This window comes from Macrobrachium nipponense, chromosome 35 (assembly GCF_015104395.2).
Source record: "Macrobrachium nipponense isolate FS-2020 chromosome 35, ASM1510439v2, whole genome shotgun sequence".
Classification (NCBI taxonomy): domain Eukaryota; kingdom Metazoa; phylum Arthropoda; class Malacostraca; order Decapoda; family Palaemonidae; genus Macrobrachium; species Macrobrachium nipponense.
The window spans coordinates 27042464-27067170 of NC_061096.1; the positions used below are offsets into that span (position 1 = coordinate 27042464).

At 37.3% G+C, this 24707-nt stretch overlaps 1 protein-coding gene across 1 annotated transcript in view; it reads right to left on the minus strand.

The window, feature by feature from the left end:
- LOC135208514 (trypsin-like) overlaps nucleotides 1-20770 on the minus strand; it is a 37036-nt gene extending 16266 nt beyond the window's left edge. The window contains exons 1-2 of the mRNA XM_064240789.1: nucleotides 20710-20770; nucleotides 17367-17529 (exon numbers count right to left, since the gene is read on the minus strand). Coding sequence (XP_064096859.1) covers nucleotides 17367-17450 — 84 coding nt within the window. The 5' untranslated portion in view covers nucleotides 17451-17529; nucleotides 20710-20770. The remainder of the gene's footprint in view (nucleotides 1-17366; nucleotides 17530-20709) is intronic.
- Nucleotides 20771-24707: the final 3937 nt, after the last annotated feature.

Sequence of the window (24707 nt, forward strand, 5' to 3'; positions counted from 1 at the left end):
AGAACTCAACTGTGCAATATATTCACAGGCAGAACCCAACTACTCAATATATTCACAGGCAGAACCCAACTGCTCGATATATTCACAGACAGAGCTCAACTGTGCAATATATTCACAGGCAGAACTCAACTGCTCAATATATTCACAGGCAGAACTCAACTGTGTAATATATTCACAGGCATAATCCAACTGCTCAATATATTAACAGGCAGAACTCAACTGTGCAATATATTCACAGGCAGAACTCAACTGTGCAATATATTCACAGACAGAACTCAACTGTGCAATATATTCACAGGCAGAACCCAACTGTTCAATATATTCACAGGCAGAACTCAACTGTGCAATATATTAACAGGCAGAACCCAACTACTCAATATATTCACAGGCAGAACGCAACTGTGCAATATATTCACAGGCAAAACTCAACTGCTCAATATATTCACAGGCAGAACTCAACTGCTCAATATATTCACAGGCAGAACTCAACTGTTCAATATATTCACAGGCAGAACTCAACTGCTCAATATATTCACAGGCAGAACTAAACTTCTCAATATATTCACAGGCAGAACTCAACTTCTCAATATATTCACAGGCAGAACTCAACTGTGCAATATATTCACAGACAGAACTCAACTGCTTTATATATTCACAGGCAGAACTCAACTGTGCAAGATATTCACAGACAGAACTCAACTGTGGAATATATTCACAGGCAGAACCCAACTGTGCAATATATTCACAGGCAGAACTCAACTGTGCAATATATTCACAGGCAGAACCTCCAAACTGTGCAATATATTCACAGGCAAAACTCAACTGTCAATATAATTTCACCAATAAGGAACTCAACTGCTTAATTATAATTTCAGGCAGAACTCAACTTCTATATATTCAAGGCCAGAACTCAACTGTGCAATTATCTTCATAGGCGAGGCTGAACTGTGCAATATATCACAGGCAGAACTCAACTGTGCGCAATATATTCCGCAGGCAAAACTAAAACGCTATATATTCACAAGCAGAACTTCAACTGTGCAATATATTCCAGCAGAACTGAACTGTGCATATATTCATAGGCAAGAACTGAAAACTTGTGCATATATTCACAGGCAGAACTCAACTGTGCAATATATTCACAGGCAGAACTCAACTGCTCAATATATTCACAAGCAAATCTCACTGTGCAATATATTTCACAGACAGAACTCAAACTGTGCATATATCACAGGCAAGACTCAACTGTGCAATATATTCACAGGCAACTCACTGCTCAATATATTCCACAGGGAGAACTCAACTGTGCAATATATTCACAGGCAGAACTCAACTGTGCAATATATTCACAGGCAGAACTCAACTGTGCAATATATTCACAGGCAGAACTCAACTGTGCAATATATTCACAGGCAGAACTCAACTGCTCAATATATTCACAAGCAGAACTCAACTGTGCAATATATTCATCAGGCGAATAAAACTCAACTGCTCAATATATTCAAAGCAGAACTCAACTGTGCCAATATATTCACAGGCAGAACTCAACTGCTCAATATATTCACAGGCAGAACTCAACTGTGGGTCAAATATATTCACAGGCAGAACTCAACTGCTCAATAATATTCACAAGCAAACTCAACTGTGCAATATATTCACAGACAGAACTCAACTGTGCAATATATTCACAGGCAGAATAACTCAAGCTGTGCAATATATTCACAGGCAGAACTCAACTGCTCAAATATTTCTCAGGCAGAACTCAACTGCTCAATATATTCACAAGCAAAACTCAACTGTGCAATATATTCACAGACAGAACTCAACTGTGCAATATATTCACAAGCAGAACTCAACTGTGCAATATATTCACAGGCAGAACTCAACTGCTCAATATATTCACAGGCAGAACTCAACTGTGCAATATATTCACAGGCAGAACTCAACTGCTGCAATATATTCACAGACAGAACTCAACTGTGCAATATATTCACAGGCAGAACTCAACTGTGGCCAATATATTCACAGGCAGAACTCAAACTGCTCAATATATTCACAAGCAGAACTCAACTGTGCACTATTCATCAGGCAGAACTCAACTGTGCAATATATTCACAGGCAGAACTCAACTGCTCAATATATTCACAGGCAAGAGCTCAACTGTGGCGATATATTCACAGGCAGAACTCAACTGCTCAATTATATTCACAGCAGAACTCAACTGGTTGCAATATATTCAGGCAGAAAGGCTCAACTGTGCAATATATTTCACAGGCAGAACTCAACTGTGCAATATATTCACAGGCCAGAACTCAACTGCTCAATATCATTCAAGCAGAAACTCAACTGCTGCAATATATTCACAGGCAGAACTCAACTGTGCAATATATTCACAGGCAGAACTCAACTGCTCAATATATTCACAGGCAGAACTCAACTGTGCAATATATTCACAGGCAGAACTCAACTGTGCAATATATTCACAGGCAGAACTCAACTGTGCAATATATTCACAGGTAGAACTCAACTGTGCAATATATTCACAGGCAGAACTCAACTGTGGAATATATTCACAAGCAGAACTAAACTGTGCAATATATTCACAGGCAGAACTCAACTGCTCTATATATTTACTGGCAGAACCCAACTACTCAATATATTCACAGGTAGAACGTCAACTGTGCTGCAATATATTTCACAGGCAGAACTCAACTCTGCAATTCATTAATTCACAGGGCAGAACTCAACTTGCTCAATATAGTTCAACAGGCAGTAACACTCAAACTGCCTCAATATATTCACAAGGCCAGAAACTTCAACTGTTGCAATATATTCAAAGGCAAAAACTCCAACTGTGTTAATATTTATTCACAGGCAGAACTCAACTGTGGCCAAATATTATTCACAGGCAGAACTTCAATTTGTGCAATATATTGCACAGGACAGAACTCAAACTGTGCCCATATATTAACAGACAGAACTCAACTGTGCAATAGTATTCACAGGCAAAACTCAACTGCTTTCAATATATTTCACAGGCCAGAACTCAAAATGCAATCAATCATTTCACAGCCCGCAAACTCAACTGCTTCAATTATTATTCACAGGTCAGAACTCAACTGCTGGCAAAGATATTATTCCACAGGCAGAACTCAACATGTGCAATATATTCACTTTGGCCAGAACTCTACTGCTCAACTATATTCACAGGCAAGAACTCAACTGTGCAATATATTCCACAGGCAGAACTTCAACTGATTGCAATAATAATTGTTCAACAGGCAGAACAACAAACTACTCGAATATATTCACAGGGCAGAAACTCAAACTGTGCAATATAATTCACAAGGCAGAACCCAACTGCTAAATATTTACAAGCAGAACCAATGCTGCAAATTATTTCACCGGCAGGAACCCAAGTAACTCAATTATCACAGGCAGAACTTCAACTGTGCAAATATCACAGGCCAGAAACTTCAAACTGACTCAATATATTTAACAGGCAGAAACCTCAACTGTGCAATATATTCACAGGGCAGAACTCAACTGTTGCAATATATTCACGGCAAGAATAACTGTTCCAATAATTCACAATAAGAACTCAAACTGCTTAATAATATTTCAGGCCAGGAAACTCAACTCACTCTATATATTCACAGGCAAGAACTCAACTGTGCAATTATATTCAATAGTCAGAGGCTGAACTGTTGGCAATATATTCACAGGCAGAACTCAACTGGTGCCAACTATATTCAACAGGGCAAAACTAAAATCTACTCAATATATTCACCAAAGCAGAAACTCAAACTGTTGGCAATATATTCACAGGCAGAAACCTCAACTGTGCCAAATTTAGATTCATTAGGCAGAATTGAACTGTTGCAATTATATTCACAGGCAGAACTCCAACTGTGCAATATATTCACAGGGCAGAAACTTCAACCTGCTTCAATATATTTCACAAGAAAAAACTCAACTGTGCAATATATTCACAGACAGAACTCAACGGTGCAATAATTTATCAACAAGCAGAAACTCAAACTGTGCAATATATTTATCACAGGCAGAAACTCAACTTGCTCAATTATTTATTCACAGGCAGAACTCAACTGCTGCAATATATTCACAGGCAGAACTCAAACTGTGCAATATATTCACTGACAGAAACTCAAACTGTGCAATATATTCACAGGCAGACTCAACACTGTGGCAAATAATTAATTCAGCAGGCGAACTTCCAACATGCGTCCAATATTATTCACAAGCAAAGAACTCATCTGTGCCACTATATTCATAGGACAGAACGCTAACAACTGCTCAATATATTCCAAAGCAGAAACTCAATTGATTGCAATATTATTTCCACAGGTAGAACTCAACTGCTTCAATTTTATATTCACAGGGGCAGAAGCTCAACTGTGCAATATATTCACAGGCAGAAACTCAAACTGCTCAATATTATTCACAAGCAGAAACTCAACTGATGCAATATATGCACAGGCAGAACTCAACGTGGCAATTATTATTCACAGGCAGAACTCAACTGTGCAAATATTATTCACAGGGCCAAAGAACTCAACTGCTCAATATAATTTCACTAAGCAGAACTCAACTGTGTAATATATTGCACAGGCAGAACTCAACTGTGCAATATAATTTTCACAGGCAGATCTCAACTGCTCCAATATTATTCACAGGCAGAAACTCAACTGTGCAATATATTCACAGGCAGAAACTCAGCTGGCTCAATTAATATCACAGGCAGATTCTCAACTGGTGCAATATATTCACAGTTACAGAAACTCAAAACTGCTCTTAATATTATTTCACAGACAGAAACTCAATGATTGCAATAACTATTCACAGGCAGAACTTCAACTGCTCATTATATTTCACAGACAGAACTCAACTGTGCCAATATATTCCCAACAGATCCCAGGAACTCAACTGTGCCAATATATTTCACAGGCAGAACTCAACTTGCTTAATAATATTCCACAGGCAGAACTCAACTGCTGCAATCATATTCAACAGGGCAGAACTTCAACTGGTGCAATATATTCACAGGCAGAACTCAATGGATGCAAATATATTCAACAGGTCAGAACTCAACTGTGCCAATATATTCACAGGCAGAACCCAACTACCTCAATAATATTCACAGGCAGAACTCAACTGTGCAATATATTCAACAGGCAGAACTCAACTGCCTGCAATATATTCACCAGGCAAAGAACTCAACTGCTCAATTATTATTCACAGGCAGAACTCAAAAACCTTGCTCAATATAATTCACAGGCAAGAAAACTCCAAAACTGTGCAATATATTCAAAAGGCAAAACTCAACTGTGTAATATCACAGGCAGAATCCAACTGCTTAATATATTAACAGGCAGACTCAACTGTGCAATATATTCACCAGGACATAACTCAACTGTGCAATATATTCACAGCGAGAACTCAACTACCGCAATATATTTCACAGGCAGAACTCACTGGCAATATATCACAGGCAAACCCAACTACTCAATTATTGACAGGCAGACTCACTGTGCAATATATTCACGGCAGAACTCAACTGTGCAATATAGTCAATGCAGGAACTCAACGCTCAATATATTTAGCCAGCAGAACGCATCTGCTCAATATATTCACAGGCACCCAAACTGCTCATAATTTCCCAACAGGCAGAAACTCAAGCTCATATATTCAGGCAGGCAAAACGCAACTGTGCAATATATCACGGCAGCAACTCAACTGTCAATATTTTCACAGCAGAACTCAACTGTGCAATATGTTCACAGAAAGAACTCACTGCTCAATATATTTACACAGGCCAACTGAACTGTGCAATATATTCACAATCAAGAACTCAACTGCTCAATATATTCACAGGCAAGAACCCAAACTACTCAATATATTCACCAGGCAGAAACTCAACTGTGGTCAATATATTCACAAGGTCAGAACCCACTACTCAGGTATATTCATAGGCAGAACCCCAACTGCTCATATATTCACAGGCAAAGAACTCAACTGTGCATATAGGTCACATGGCAGAACCCTAACTACTCAATATATTCACAGTCCGACAAGCTCAATTGTGCATATATTCCAGGCAGAACTCAACTCCTCAATATATTCACAGGCAGAACTCAACGGGTGTACTATATTCACAGGCAGAATCCAAATAACTGCTCATATACAGGCAAACCCTCAAAGCAGGAACTTCAACTGTCAATATAATCCAGGCAACTCCACTGTAATATATTCACGGCAAACTCAATCTTATTTGGTCCAATTATATTATTAACGGGCCGAATTCAACTGTGCAATATATTCCAATTCCGGAACCCAACTCCTAATATATTCACAGGCGAACCAAACTTAATAATTACACAGTCAACAACTGTGCAATGTAAATCACCGGCCGAAACTTTCAACTGTGCATATATTCACAGGCAGAACCTCGAACTACTCATATAGTTCAAACCATGAGAACTCACTGTTGCCAATATATTCAACATGCAGAACCCAACTGGCTCAATATATTCACAGGCAGAACTTACTGGGATATATGCACAGGCAAGAATCCCAACTGTGCAATATATTCACAGGCAGAACCCACTACTCATTATATTCACAGGCCGAACTCAACTGTGCAATATATTCACAGGCAAGAAACCCAACTACTCAATATTTCACAAGGCCGAACTCACACTTGTTTGCAATATTTAATTCACAGGCAAAAAGAGAATCCAACACTGTTTAATATCATTCAACAGGCAACAACTCAACTGCCTCAATTTTTATTTTACCAGCATAACTCATCTGCTCAATTATATTCATAGGCAGAAAAGACGCAAGTGTTGGCATTTATATTCACAGGCAGAACTCAACTGCCCCTCAAATAATTAATTCCATAGGCATAATGCAACTGTTGTAATTATTATTCAACAGGCAGAAGCTCGACTACTCAATATATTCACTATGCAAGAAAACTCCAATTGTATCAATATATTCACTGGCAAACTTCACTGTGCAATATATTCCAAGGCAGAACCCCACTACCAATATATTCACAGCAGAACTCAACGGCTCAATTATTATTCAACAGGCAGAACCCCAACTACCTGCCAATTATATTCACAGGTTAGAACTTCAACTGCTCCAATATTTATTCACTATGGCAAATAACCCGCCAACTACTCATATAATTACACAGTCATAACTCAACTGTGCAATATATGCAAAACATCAGAGCCAACTAAACTCAATATATTCTCAAGCAGAACCCAACTTGCCTCAATATATTCAACATCAGAAGCCCCTCCAACTTGTACAATATATTCACAAAGGCAAAACTCCCAACTTTGCTCCAATATATTCCACAAGGCAAAGAACTCAACTTGTGTAATTATATTCCACAAGGGCAGAATCCCGAACTGCTCGAATAATTCTTAACAGGCAGAATTCAACTGTGCATATATTTCAACGGGCAAACCTCACTGTGCAATATATTCACAGGCAGAAACCAAACCTACTCAATGTATTCAACAGGCCGAACTCAACTGTGCAATTATTCAACAGGCAGAACCCAACTACTCCAATTATATTCACAAGGCATAATTCAACTGTGCATATATTCGCAGGCGAAGAACCAACTGTGCAATAATTTCACAGGCAGACTCAGCTTGCTAATATACTTTAGGAGCAGAACTCCAATCTGCTCATATATTCACAGGCAAAATCAACTGTTGGCAATTAAATTCAACATGCAGAAGTCAACTTCTGTAATATATTCATTCACAGGCAGATCTCACTGCTCAATATATTCACCGGCAGAGCTCAACTGTCAAATATATTCATAGGCAGAACTCAACTGATCAATATATTCAAGGCAGAACACAACTGTGGGCAGTATATTCAAAGGCAGAAATCAACTGTTCAATATATTCACGGCAAACTCAACTGCTCATATAGTTCACACAGTAACTCAATGCTCAGATATTCACGAGGCAGTACTACAACTGACCTATATTCACAGGCAGAAATCAACTGTGCAATTATTCACAGGCAGAACTCAACTGTGGCAATATAATTAACAGGCAGAACTCAACTGCTCAATATATTCACAGGCAGAACTCAACTGTGGCAGTATTTCACAGGACAGAACTCAACTGCTCAATATAAAAGAAATAGATGGAGCACATTCACAGGCAGAACTAACTGTACAATATATTCACATAAATAAACTCAACTGCTCAATATATTTACAGGTCAAACTCAACTGTGCAATATATTCACAGGCAAACTCACTGATCAATATTTTCACAGGCAGACCCAACTACTTATACTCCAATTTCACAGGGCACTCAACTGTGGCAATATATTCACAGGCAGAACTCAACTGTGTAACAATATTTCACAGGCAGAACTCAAGTGCTCAATATATTCACAGGCAGAACTCAACTGTAGCAATATATTCAAAGGCAGAACCCAACTACTCAATATATTCACAGGCAGGACACTCAACTGCCATATATTCACGAGGCAGAACTCAACTGTGCAATATATTCACGGCAAACCAACTACTCATATATTCACATGCAGAAACTCATCTCAATATTTCACTAGGCAAAACCCACTACTCAATATTATTCACAGGCAGAACTTCATCTGTGCAATATATTCACAGGCAGAACCAACTACTTACTATATTCACAGCAGAACTTCAATGGTGCAATCTATTAACAGGCAGAACCCAACTACTCAATATTTTCACAGGCATAACCCACTGCTCAAATCTATCCACGACAGAGCTCAACCTGTGCATATATTCACAGGCAGAACTCACTGCTCAATAATTTCACAGGCAGAACTCAACTGTGTAATTATTCAAAGGCATCATCCACATGCTCAATATAATTAACAGCAGAGCGTCACTGTGCAATAATATTCCAGTCAGACCTCAACCGTGCAATATATTCACAGGCACCTCAACCGTGCAATATATTTCAAGCAGAACGGAAAACCTACTCAATATTTTTTCACAGGAGGCAGACCTCAACTGTGCAACATATTCACAGGCAGAACCCAACTACTCAATATATTTACAAGCAGAACCCAACTGCTCGATATATCACAGGCCAAGAAGCTTAACTGTACAAATTATTCACAGGCAAAACTTCAACTGGGTATTATTCACGGCAAAAAAGCATCCAAACTGGCTCAATCTATTAACGGAAGCACTCAACTGTGCAATATTATTCACAGGGCAAACTCAACTGTGCAATATATTGCCAACAGGCAGAACCCAACTACTCAATATATTCCACATGCAGAACTCAACTGTGCAATATATTCACAGGCAGAACCGCACTACTCATATATTCCACAGGCAGAACTCACTTGTGGCAATATTTTCACAGGCAGAACTCAACTGTGGCATATATCACGGCATAACTCAACTGCTCATATATTTACCCAGAACTCATCTGCTCAATATATTCACAAGGCAGAACCCAACTGCTCAATATATTCACGGCAGAACGCAACTGTGCATATATCACTGGCAGAACTCACTGTTCAAATATTTTCACAGGCAGAACTCAACTCTGCAAGATATTCACAGAAAACCCCAACTGCTCAATATATTTTACATGCAGAACTGAACTGTGCAATATATTCACGGCAAAAAAAAAAAGAAAAAAAAACTCACCTGCTATAAAATTCACAGCAGAACCAACTTACTCAATATATTACAGGCGAACTCAACTGCAATATCACAAGGCAGAACTCAATGCAATATATTTACAGCAGAAGAAACTACTCAATTAAATTCAACAGGCGAACTCAAACTGTGGCAATATATTTTTCAGGCAGAACAATCTGCTCAATATACTTCCACAGCCAGAACTACTGGTGACAATATATTACAGGCAGAATCACTGTGAAATATATTCACAGGTTCCAAAACTGTGGCAATAATATTCACAGGCAAAGAACCCAACGCTCTATTATTTCACAGGCAGAACTAAACTGTGGCAATATATTTACAGGCCCAAGAACCAACTGTTGCAATATAATTTATCCACAAGCAGAACCCAACTGCTCAATATATTTACAGGCAGAACTCAACTCTGCAATATATTCACAGGCAGAACCCAACTGCTCAATATATTCACAGGTAGAACTCAATTGTGCAATATATTCATAGGCAGAACTCAATTGTGTAATATATTCACAGGCAGAACTCAACTGTGCAATATATTCACAGGCAGAACTCATCTGTGCAATATATTCACAGGCAGAACTCAACTGCTCAATATATTCACAGACAGAACTTAACTGTGCAATATATTCACAGGCAGAACTCAACTGCTCAATATATTCACAGGCAGGACTCAACTGCGCAATATATTCACAGGCAGAGCTCAACTGCTCAATATATTCACAGACAGAACTCAACTGTGCAATATATTCACAGGTAGAACTCAACTGCTCAATATATTCACAGGCAGAATTCAACTGTGCAATATATTCACAGACCCAGAAGCTCGAACTGTGGCAATGATATTTCACAGGCAAAGAACTACAACTGCTGCAATATATTTACAGGCAGCAAAACTCCAACTTGCTCTATTATTTCAACAAGGTCAGAACTCAACTGGCTCAATTATATTCACAAGGTCAGAGGCTCAATTTGCTCAACTATATTCCACAGGCAAAGAACTCAACTCGCTCAATAATATTTCACAGGCAGAGCTCAACTGTGCAATATATTCACAGGCAGAACTCAACTGCTCAATATATTCACAGGCAGAACTCAACTGCTCAATATATTCACTGCCAGAATCAACTGCTCAATATATTCCCCGGCAGAGCTCAACTGCTCAATATATTCACAGGCAGAACTCAACTGCTCAATATATTCCCCGGCAGAGCTCAACTGTTCAATATATTCATAGGCAGAGCTCAACTGTGCAATATATTCACAGGCAGAACTCAACTGCTCTATATATTCACAGGCAGAACTCAACTGCTCAATATATACACAGGCAGAACTCAACTGCTCAATATATTCACAGGCAGAACTCAACTGCTCAATATATTCCCCAGCAGAGCTCAACTGTGCAATATATTCACAGGCAGAACTCAACTACTCAATATATTCACCGGCAGAGCTGAACTGCTCAATATATTCACAGGTAGAGCTCAACTGCTTAATATATTTACAGGCAGAACTCAACTGCTCGATATATTCACCGGCAGAGGTCAACTGCTCAATATATTCACAGGCAGAACTCAACTGCTCAATATATTCCCCGGCAGAGCTCAACTGTGCAATATATTCACAGGCAGAACTCAACTGCTCAATATATTCACAGGCTGAGCTCAACTGTGCAATATATTCACAGGTAGAGCTCAATTGCTCAATATATTCACAGGCAGAACTCAACTGTGCAATATATTCTCATGCAGAACTCAACTGTGTAATATATTCACAGGCAGAGCTCAACTGCTCAATATATTCACCGGCAGAGCTCAACTGTGCAATATATTCACAGGCAGAACTCAACTGATCAATATATTCATAGGCAGAACGCAACTTTGCAGTATATTCACAGGCAGAACTCAACTGCTCAATATATTCACAGGCAGAACTCAACTGCTCAATACATTCACAGGCAGAACTCAACTGCGCAATATATTCACAGGCAGAACACACCTGTGCAGTTTATTCACAGACAGAGCTCAACTGCTCGATATATTAACAGGCAGAACACAACTGTTCAATTTATTCAAAGGCAGAGCTCAACTGCTCAATATATTCACAGGTAGAACACTACTGTGCAATATATTCACAGGCAGAACTCAACTGTGCAATATATTCACAGGCAGAACTCAACTGCTCAATATATTCACCGACAGAGCTCAACTGCTAAATATATTCACTGGCAGAGCTCAACTGCTCAATATATTCACAGGCAGAGTTCAACTGCTCAATATATTCACCCACAGAGCTCAACTGCTCAATATATTCACAGGCAGAGCTCAACTGCTCAGTATATTCACCGACAGAGCTCAATTGCTCAATATATTCACTGGCAGAGTTCAATTGCTCAATATATTCACAGGCAGAGCTCAACTGTGCAATATATTCACAGGCAGAGCTCAACTGTTCAATATATTCCCCGGCAGAGCTCAACTGTGTAATATATTCATAGGCAGAGCTCAACTGCTCAATATAGAGCTGAACTGTGCAATATATTCACAGGCAGAGCTCAACTGCTCAATATATCAATAGGCAGAGCTTAACTGCTCAATATATTCACAGGCAGAGCTTAACTGCTCAATATAGAGCTGAAGTGTGCAATATATTCACAGGCAGAGGTCAACTACTCAATATATCGACAGGCAGAGCTAAACTGCTCAATATATTCACAGGCAGAGCTCAAATGCTCAATATATTCACCGTCAGAGCTCAACTGCTCAATATATTCACAGGCAGAGCTCAACTGCTCAATCTATTCACCGGCAGATCTCAATTCCTCAATATATTCACCGGCAGAGCTCAACTGCTCAACATTTTCACAGGCAGAGCTCAACTGTGCAATATATTCACCGGAAGAGCTCAATTCCTCAATATATTCACGGCAGAGCTTAACTGCTCAATATATTCATAGGCAGAGCTCAATTGATCAATATATTCACCTGCTTAGCTCAATTGCTCAATACATTCACAGCCAGAGCTCAACTGTGCAATATATTCACTGGCAGAGCTCAACTGCTCAATATATTCACAGGCAGAGCTCAACTGCTCAATATAGAGCTTAACTGTGCAATATATTCACAGGCAGAACTGAACTGTGCAATATATTCACAAGCAGAACTCAATTGTGCAATATATTCACAGGCAGAACTCAACTGATCAATATATTCACAGGCAGAACTCAATTGCTCAATATAATCACAGGCAGAACTCAACTGCTCAATATATTCACAGGCAGAACTCAACTGCTCAATATATTCACAGGCAGAACTCAACTGTGCAATATATTCACAGGCAGAACTCAATTGTGCAATATATTCACAGGCAGAACCCAACTACTCAATATATTCACAGGCAGAACTCAACTGTGCAATATACTCACAGGCATAACTCAACTGTGCAATATATTCACAGGCAGAACTCAACTGCTCAATATATTCACAGGTAGAACTCAACTGTGCAATATATTCACAGGCAGAACCCAACTACTCAATATACTCACTCAGAACTCAACTGTGAAATTTTAATATTTTCAACAAGCAAAGAAATCAACGGTGGTGCAATATATTCAACAGGCAAAACCCAACTACTTCAATCTATTCACAGGCAGAACTCAAACGTGCAATATATTCACAGGCAAACAAAAATATATATTCACAGGCAGAAACTAACTGTGCATATCACAGGCAGAACCCAACTACTCAATATATTCACAGGCAGAATTCAACTGTGCAATATATTCACAGGCAGACCAAACTACTCAATATATTCACAGGCAGAACCCAAATGCTCAATATATTCAGAGGCAGAGCTCAACTGTGCAATATATTCACCGGCAGAGCTCAATTCCTCAATATATTCACAGGCAGAGCTCAACTGCTCAATATATTCACAGGCAGAACCCAACTACTCAATATATTCACCTGCTTAGCTCAATTGCTCAATACATTCACAGCCAGAGCTCCAACTGTGCCAAGTATTTATTACCTGGCAGGTAGCTCAACTGCTCAATATTTCCTCAACAGGCAAGCTCAACTGCTCAATATAAGAGCTTAACTGTGCAATATATTACACAGACAGAGCTGAACTGTGCAAATATTTCATTCAAGGCAAGAACTCAACTTGCTCCATATATTTCAACAAGGCAGAACTCAACTGTGCAAATATTTATTTACCGGGCAGAACTTCAAACTGCATCAATATTATTCACAGGCAGCAACTTCAACTGCTCCAATTATAGTTCACAGGCAGAACTCAACTGTGCAATATATTCACAGACATAAACCCAACTGCTCAAATATATCCATCAGGCAAGAACTTTCAACTGTGCAATATATTTACAGGCAGAACTCAACTGTGGCCAATTATTATTCATAGCCAGAACCCAACTACTCAATATATTCAACGGAGGCAGGTGAACTCAACTGTGGCAATAAAAGTTCATCACAGGTCAGAACTCGAACCAACTGTGCAATATAAAATTGAAAAAGGCAGAAACTCACTGGGTGCAATATATTCACAGGCAGAACTCAACTCTGCAATATATTCACAGGCAGAACCCAACTACTCAATATACTTACAGGCAGAAATCAACTGTGCAATATATTCACAGGCAGAACTCAACTGTGCAATATATTCACAGGCAGAACCCAACTACTCAATATATTCACAGGCAGAACTCAACTGTGCAATATATTCACAGGCAGAACTCAACTACTCAATATATTCACAGGCAGAACTCAACTGTGCAATATATTCACAGGCAGAACCCAACTACTCAATATATTCACAGGCAGAACCCAACTGCTCAATATATTCACAGGCAGAGCTCAACTGTGCAATATATTCACTGGCAGATCCAAACTGCTCAATATATTCACAGGCAGAACTCAACTGTGTAGTATATTCACAGTCAGAATCCAACTGCTCAATATAATCACAGGCAGAACTCAACTGTGCAATATATTCACAGGCAGAACTCAACTGTGCAATATATTCACAGACAGAACCCAACTATTCAATATATTCACAGGCAGAACTCAACTGTGCAATATATTCACAGGCAGAACCCAACTGCTCAATATATTCACAGGTAGAACTCAACAGTGCAATATATTCACAGGCAGAACCCAACTACTCAATATATTCACAGGCAGAACTCAGCTGTGCAATATATTCACAGGCAGAACCCAACTGCTCAATATATTTACAGGCAGAACTCAACTGTGCAATATATTTAGGATAGTCTCCACTTTGGAGGGGTGCCGATCGTAAAAATATTTGCCAAAAATACTCTAATCAAGACAGGCTAATGAATTTATCAGGCATTATTAGCACTATAATAACGCATATTCTCTGTGAGTTTTATCATCCTACAGGAAAAATAAATGATTTTATGAAAAAAAATGTGAAATTCAGGGCCCCTTGTACTGTAGGTTATTTGGTGTTCGGTGTGATACTACAGTCTTAAATAGAAATTCTGTCTTACAGAATGTTGGTATATCTACCTGGAACATGCACATAAATAATTATCAAAATAGAACAGTAAATAAGTACGTAACAAAAAAAAAAAAAAAAAGAAAAAAAAAAAAAGAGAGCAATAACTGAAGCGAAAGCGCAGCCGATAAATATGGAAATTGCAAATATTATAGTTTATCTCTCTAAATGGGTCGATGTCGTTTTCTACGTTTCCTACGAGTAGTTTCATCGCAGAAAACCATTTTAGGGGTATCTAAACAAATTTTTGAAGTTCCTTGTCCTCAGAAAAAATAGCTTTTTCGCTTTTTCTCTGGTTTGGTTTTTTCGGGAAGGGGGGGGGGGGGGGACGGGTATTTCTTTGATTGTCCTAAATAATATAATTTTTAGATGTTTTAGGCTATCAAGTGACATAATAACTACAAACTCTCAGAAAGGTTTGTCCCTAAATCGAGGTTTGAATTTTTTCTGAATATTTCTTCCTAGCTATAGTCTCATTTTTCGGCGGGGCTTTCGCTGAACTTACCTGAAGTTGTTGCTCTTTTTTTTGTTATTACGTGCTTATTTACTGTTCTATTTTCATAATACTTCATGTGCATGTTTCAGGTGGATATACCAACTGTAAGACCGAATTTCTATTCAAGACTGTAGTTTCTCACCGATCACCAAATAACCTACAGTACAAGGGGCCCTGAATTTCACATTTTTTTTCATAAAATCATTTATTTTCCCTGTAGGATGATAAAACTCACAGAGAATATGCGTTATTATAGTGCTAATAATGCCTGATAAATTCATTAGCCTGTCTTGATTAGTGTATTTTTGGCAAATATTTTTACGATCGGCACCCCTACAGACTGGTGGAAACTGGAGACTACCCTTCACAGGCAGAACCCAACTGCTCAATATATTCACAGGTAGAACTCAACTGTGCAATATATTCACAGGCAGAACTCAACTGTGCAATATATTCACAGGCAGAACTCAACTGTGCAATATATTCACAGGCAGAACTCAACTGCTCAATATATTCACAGGCAGAACCCAACTGCTCAATATATTCACAGGCAGAACTCAACTGTGCAATATATTCACAGGCAGAACTCAACTGCTCAATATATTCACAGGCAGAACTCAACTGCGCAATATATTCACAGGCAGAGCTCAACTGCTCAATATATTCACAGACAGAACTCAAATGTGCAATATATTCACAGGCAGAACTCAACTGTGCAATATATTCACAGGCAGAACTCAACTGTGCAATATATTCACAGACAGAACTCAACTGTGCAATATATTCACAGGCAGAACTCAACTGCTCAATATATTCACAGGCAGAACTCAACTGCTCAATATATTCACAAGCAGAACTCAACTGTGCAATATATTCACAGGCAGAACTCAACTGCTCAATATATTCACAGGCAGAACTCAACTGCTCAATATATTCACAGGCAGAACTCAACTGTGCAATATATTCACAGGCAGAACTCAACTGCTCAATATATTCACAGGCAGAACTCAACTGCTCAATATATTCACAGGCAGAACTCAACTGCTCAATATATTCCCCGGCAGAGCTCAACTGTGCAATATATTCACAGGCAGAACTGCTCAATATATTCCCCGGCAGAGCTCAACTGTGCAATATATTTCATGATTAAAAACTAAAGGAGAAAAGACATCAGACCTTGCTCAAGATTTCACCTCTCGTAATAATAACTGTACTATATAGTCTGTCGGATAGATCTCCTGTAATAATAAATAGTACTAATAATTCTTTCCTCTTTGGTGTCGAGCTTCGTAACTGAGAGATATTTAGTACCATCTGTATAAACATACGTTAACCGTTTATGAACAGGAGAATGGTAATAATATTATTAGCTTCCGAAGCAATACAGGAACCTTTTTCGAAAATGAAAACTGTAATATTATAAGCTTCCGAAGAAATACAGGAATCTTTTTTCGAAAATGAAGATTTAAACAAATCAGCTCTTACAGCGTCATATGCATCGAGTATACCACCCAATTTTCACACGGGTTTTCAGAAATCGACAAGAAAAACCTAAGAACAAAGCTTATAAATAATAATAAATAATGAATTCAACCATACATGGGCCGTGGTAGTACTACTCAGGAGGCAAAAGATGCCGAATGCCAGCAAAGAAATACTACGGCGCCAGTATCTGCCCGCCATGTTGGTGTTGGAATTTGGGGGAGTCCAAATCTCCAAGTCTTGGCTGGACCAGTTGTTACAAGCACGTTGGCGATGGTATCTTTTTTATTTTAATTAGAAAAATATTACATTCATAACAGAATGTAGGATGTAACAAAATATTACAAGATTAAATATTATACATCCAATATTTACAAATTACTATTGCTTAGAAAAGGATTAGACGTCAAAATCAATTTACTACTTTTTACTGTAAATAGATTTAGCAATTGTTTCTTTATGTAAATCTGATGTTACAAAATATTACAAAATTAAATAAAAATGCAATATTTACAAATAACTATGGCTTAGAAAAGAATTACAAGTCAAAATCAACGTACTAGTACTTTGAACTGTAAATAGGTTTACCAATTTTTTTCTTTATATAAATTTGGATGTTACAAAATATTACAAAATTAAATAGACTTACAATATTTACAAATTACTATTGCTTAGAAAAGAATTAAAGTCAAAATCAACGTACTAATACTTTTTACTGTAAATAGATTTAGCTATTTTTTCTTTATATCAATTTGGATGTTACAAAATATTACAAGATTAAATATACTTCATCCAATATTTAAAAATTTCCATCGCTTAGAAAATAATTAGAAGTCAAAATCGATGTACTGTCGGCCAAAACTGGTGGCAGAGTTTCATAATTTTTCGTTCATCTGCCTGACGCATGACTCATGCCTTTTTTATCTATTTTTCTTTTCAAAGATGGAAGAAATCATGTGTAATGACGGTAAAAACAGTCACTGATATCTTTAGAACATTATGTTATGTTATTGTGTAAAACTATTTTCCATATAGCAAAATTGACGAGAACGAAATGAAGTGATAAAAAACGTCATACCACAACAATAGATATAAATTACCAAATAAATAGGAAACACCTATCACTAGTAAGATCGCATAAACATAGTCCTTAAATTATCCTTTCAATATTAAGTTGAAGGTAGTTGAACTATTCCATTTGTTAAATTTTACAGAAAACATTGGAATCACACAAAATGCTATCAAATTTAAAAACAAAAAGAAAAAACAAACTATATCCTAACAGTGTGAACCAGGCGACCTCACTCTATTGCTTTTGATGTTATGTGCACGGGAATCTAATGTCAATGTGTCATTTATAGGCCTAAGAAACATCCCTCGATGAGCGAGAGACAATTATTGCTCTGCATTCGGTACAAGTTCCTGTTGGAGAGATATCAAGAAAGCTTAATAAACCGAAGAGAATCATACATAGATGAATCATATTGTTTAAAGAACGGCAAAATTTAGAACATGGGGCTAGAGGTGGAACACTTCGAAGCACCACAAGAGCGCAAGACAATATAGTAGTGTAAATGTTGCTGAGCAACATTAATTTGTGAACTTTGAATTCTAGTGCCTCGTCACGACATTGCTGAACCAGGAATCATAACTAGCTCTACGCTTATGACTGGTGTCTGATGAATACTTTAGATGGAGAGGAAGAGATTTTTAAATCTACACTTGAAATCTTTGATAGTTGTCTAATGAATAAGCAAACTTATCTTTCATGAATGAGAGATTCAGTTAGGCTTGCTCTTTTTGTTTTGTTTTTTTATCGGATAGGGAGAGCAACACCTAAAGAATACCTTTTATCGGGAGATACTTTATTAACATCGGCCTAATCCTTCCATCACTCCTATACGTCACCTCCGCTCTTTTCTACATCTCAGGCGACTCGATCCGACTTCTCGCTACGAACTCCATGTGTGAAAGCATCACTAATGATAACGGTTATTTTAAAATTCCCAGCACCGACAACGGACGCCTTAAAATCCATGTTTATAAAATATTTTCTGTTTAAAGAAACTTTATCTTTCATTCCCCAAAATATGTGCATACACTCGTGTTACACCCTGTAGCCATCAAAGAGCAACCCTTGATTAAGCAGTAGGTTTTACTTGGGCAAAAAAAAAAAAAAAAAACATGAAATAGACTTAAATGAGAACGTCATCTTTCATATTTCTTATCCTTTCAGCTACTTATAATATGCTTATGGTAGAAGGTCTAGGTATACATGTCAAACTAATTTGAATTAATTTCTGTTTAGAAGAAATGAATAGCTACAGAAAGATCAACCTAAGAAAGCTTTAATGAAAGTAAGCCTTTCTTAATGTATTCTTCAGTTTTGACTCCCACAGCTTTCCAACGTGTCCAAATGAAACAGGATGATATGCAAGGAATTCGATAAAAAATAAGATTGAATTATATTCGTTTGATTATTTAATGATTGCTTTATGACTTTGAATAGCTAGGTCTGAGTTAATTATGTTAAGCAATTATGAAAATAAAAGATAGAAGAAAGGCGAACATGGCTAATAAAAAACAAGAATAACGGGAATAATCAAATAAAGCAGATTAATATATATATATATATATATATATATATATATATATATATATATATATATTGTCGATCTAAATATTCACTAATATTACGTATCCGAGAGAGTATGTTGCTGAAAATAGACCTAGGCTAATCATGTGGGAAAATCAGAAGTCCAATTTAGGCCAACTAAATGTGTCATGCAGATTATTTTATTGATCAAAGGACAAAATTAGTTTAATTAAACATCGTTTTCAAAGAATGTTAACGCCTTGATGTAGTATTATTTATCGGCTGTAGGAGACAAAATGACAACACCCCAGTACAGTACGATAAGTTGAGTCAAGACTCGAGCGGCTGCAAAGCCAACTTGAAAATCTTCGGTATGCTGTCACGCAGCTAGTGTTAAGAATAAAATTAGAAATCGTGGACCCATCGGTATATATTTTCCTTACTTTGCAAAATAATTATCTTTAATACGTTGAATAAGTCTACTCAATTCTAGTGTAATTTATTTCAAGTATAGCACCTTTGAAAGGAAATGTTATTTATTGCATAAAGTAATATTTCCATAGCGAACAATGAATTAAGAAACTACGCCAATTCTTCGTTGGCCGTCTGTACTACTTTAACTACTACTTTTCACTGTAAATAGATTTGCAATGTTTTTCTTTATATAAATCTGGAACTGTAAATTAGTCCAAATCGTCTTAGATGATCTACCTTGTTTTTTTAATCTTTTTTTCTCTATACTCTGTATAATTCAAGTCACCATTCTGTCTGATGTTTTCTGTGTGTGTTCATTTCACGCCATGTCTTCCGGTAAAAATCTCTATCGGTCTAAAATAAAAATAAAAATTGTAAGTCAGCTTTTACCTGAACGATGATGCGTCGTGGAAAACACAGCATAGAGTTGTTACTGCTGCTACTTCGGCGTCAGAACGGCTACTGATCAAGATTGATTCCATGCTTCCGATCTTTGTATAAATATCAGTTTTGTATCTGCTAGTCACGGTCAGTGTGAGACAGATGTACAGATGTTCATGTGCTCTACATTTGATAACTGACATGCTAGCCTGAAATAGTTATGAAGCGATTCGTCATTGTTTCAACAATGTGAAAATTGGAGCAGCTGAAAAGCCACTCGGTACTGGTTACACATATTTTTACTCGTCCAGTAACTGTATATGACCAGTTTTATATCGTACTATATATGGCCACATTTTTATATCGTACTATACATGGCAACAGTTTTATATCGTACTATTATGGCCACAGTTTTATATCGTACTATATATGGCAACAGTTTTATATCGTACTATATATGGTAACAGTTTTATATCGTACTATTTATGGCCACAGTTTTATATGGTACTATATATGTACGGCCACAGTTTTATATCGTACTATAGATGTACGGCCACAGTTTTATATCGTACTGTATATGGCCACAGTTTCATATCGTACTTTATATGGCAACAGTTTTATATCGTACTATATCAAGACCACCGAGATAGAAGGCCTGTTCGATGTTTTGTGACGTAAGCAAGGGTGGTCCGAGCTGCTAGCACTGGCTACACTGCCAGACGAAAGAAATATAAACAAACCCTCGCTAAATCTATGATTTTTGGTCTGCCAGTTATTAATTTACTTAATTACTCGTCTATACTAATTAGTGTACACCAAATAATACTTACACAAAACACAAGTTATAAGATTAATATAAAATGCTGAACCAAAACAATTTGTTTAGTTACAATACAGTGTCTACCAAAGAACAAACAGCAGTGCATAGGTTTACATCACAAAAAAAAAAAACATGGTTCTTTCTACTATATGTGAATGAAATAATTCTCTCATACATAGTCATTATTTGGTATTTAAATTTTCTAACTTTCTCTCTGGCTACAATAGTTATTTTCTTGATCAACAATTATTCAATGAAACGTTAATAGAAACCCATATTGTTAATTTTTGTTTTTCTGTACTATAGCCTTCATTACTTATTGAGCAGCTTAATTATTATTTCCCCGTTGACATTTAACGTTTAAATTCATGATTGTCGACCAAATGTAAAATTTTGACATTTGCATTCTTAATAAAAAGGGAGTGATTTTTTCCAATAGTTAGTAAAGCTTGAACGATATATTTATTGGATATAAGTAAAATTAAATGAACATTTTGTTTCTCAAAGTTGTAGGGAGATAATTCTTTTAATGATAGTTTTTATGAATGTTCATAGAGTAAACATCTATCTCATGAAGTTTTTCAAAGGGCTGAATGGTGCATAATGAATTTGGTTTTCCAAATTATTGACATGAAGGAGAACTGTGGTAACTTCATTGTTTTATTTATAACTTTCTGGCCGAGCCAATCATTCCTGATATATTTTAACAATTTTACTGAAACATACACGAAAGAGGGCATTTGCTACTCTGAAATGGGTGAGGATACACTATAGACAGCTGAGGAATCCTGGGAAAATAGGACATTGCTTTCCCAATGATAGCATTATGATGTTACAATGCAAAACACTGTAAAAATTATTTTTTTTCTGAGCCTATAATTACTTTTTTTTAGTGTGCAGTGCAGAACATCAGCTTTTATGCTTTAATTGGGAATTTGTGCAACATACTTGAATTTAGACTTTACCAGTTCAACATTAATTAAAATGCACCTGTTGCAGCTTCACTATAGCCAAAGGCTGAACCAAGAATATTTTTGCCTTTATAATGAAAATATGGTGCTAAGTACGTGAGTTTCATCCACCATCAGTATCACTATTTTGTCATTGGGTAGTAATGATTTACATTTACTCTTAATGTACATCAGAAAATTTTAGTCATTTTGTTATGATGCTGGGCAGACCTGTTTGAAAAAACACTCCCCTGATGGTACAATAACTTTGAGGGGAACAACTATAGGTAAAACAAAAACACAATATTACCAGCTCTGATGAATAATCAAATTTATTCAGTCATTAACTAGAGCTAAAATTATTGCCAAAAATGAAATAACTAGTTTTATAACAGCAATGCAATATATATTGCACTGTTAGAAATACATTCAGCAGTATCAGTTCTCTGGAGTTACTGAATATCTGCTTAATGATTATTTGTATCATGAACCTCTGCAGGAATCTTGAGATCTCCTAAGTGATGTATGTACTTCAGTGGCATGAAAAATGCATGTGCTGTAGGTTAGGCTGAACTGTAGATAGGGCATTGTGGCACAAGTATGGTATTTCATTAATCTGTACCGAAGTTTTACCTGTGGAAGAAGAAAGATGGTCTTTTAATATTTTTATGTGTATATATGAGCACTGAAACCTAGTATGTAATGCAATGAGGATAGGTTAGGTTAGGTTAATGAAATTTCTAATGTAGGCTCCTTTTTTGAACCTGTAACCCTTAGAATACTATGCCAGTTTACTTTTATTCACCTTAACCCATCTAGGCCCAAAAGGTTTGTCCCATGGCTTTGACTATTGTCCATGGAAACTTGCCTATTTCCCCACCACTATAATGCACTTAAGTTGTAATGAATTTATAACTTATATGTCTGTGCTAATGTAACTCTTGAGTACCTTGTCTCAGGTTCTATCCCCACAGTTAGGTATCATGTTTGCAACCTTCTTACTTGACACAGGGTCATTGTCCCAATTATTGCAATAATACTCTTTACCACATATAGGCTACAGAATGCTTTAAATTTCTTCTGGGGTTTCTATGCACTTAAAGTACGTAAGTTTACTCTTCTTAGGTTTACTTGTTTGTTGTGTTTGCCCTTTCTTTGCTTGTTGGTAACTTTTTATATGCTGCTTGCCTTACCGGACTACTGCTACCATTATTAGTCTTGCCTATTATGACATTTAAATTGTTTTTTCCGAAGCTTTATAAGTCCTGAACTGGGAGTTGTTGGACACAGGATACTCTGAGAGTTGTTGGACACAGGCTACACTGCACTGGGTATAGGTTGGCATAGGCTACACGGGGGTGTTGTTTGGTATAGGTAGTAGGCTACACTGGGAGCTCTTTCACTAAGGCTAGCCTATACCTACCTTTTTAAATATCTAACTTCCCTGGTAGTTACATATATATAGCTTAATCCCGCTGATTCGTCGCGCGCACGGCAGAAATTCAAAATTCGCGGCTATCGCCGATAGACGGTCAGGTGATCATACCTGTACTCCCTCTATCCAGATATCTGGAACCATTCCCATTTGTCCTCAGAAATTCCCTGCCGTCGCTCGGTGCAGCACGTTTGGAAATTCGCTCTTCTTTGTTTGGGTTTGCTACAATTGGTGAAGTACCCATTTTTTTTCTTGGTTTTTTCGTTGATGGCTTTCGCTGATTTTGGACTATTCTTGGCTTTTCTTTGTGCTTAGATAGACTTTGTTGTTTTCCGACTTGGAATTTTTTCTCTGATTTTGGTTTTCTCAAGATGGCTGACTCTGTTGTGAGAATGTGTGTGAAGGGGTGCAAGACCCGGCTTCCTAAAGCCGCTCTTGATCCTCACTCAATTTGTAAGCATTGCAGAGGACACGTTTGTACTGTTGAAGATAGATGCAATGAATGTGAGAGTCTGTCGGAGAGAGAATGGAGAGACTATGATAGATATGTGAGACGTTTAGAAAGAGACAGAATTAGGAGAGCTAGATCTTCTAGTGTTCTTTCTTCTAGATCTTCTGATAATCTGCCCCCTTCTAACGTATCTAAATCTAATATTCCTAATCTTGATCCTAAGGTAGTAGTACCAGATCCTCCTACGGAGTCGGAGGTAAGTGAACCAACCATGAAGGATATTATGGCCGCGATTTCTGCCTTAGGGGTACAAGTAAAATCCCTTACTTCGGATAAGGAAGTGATGTGGGG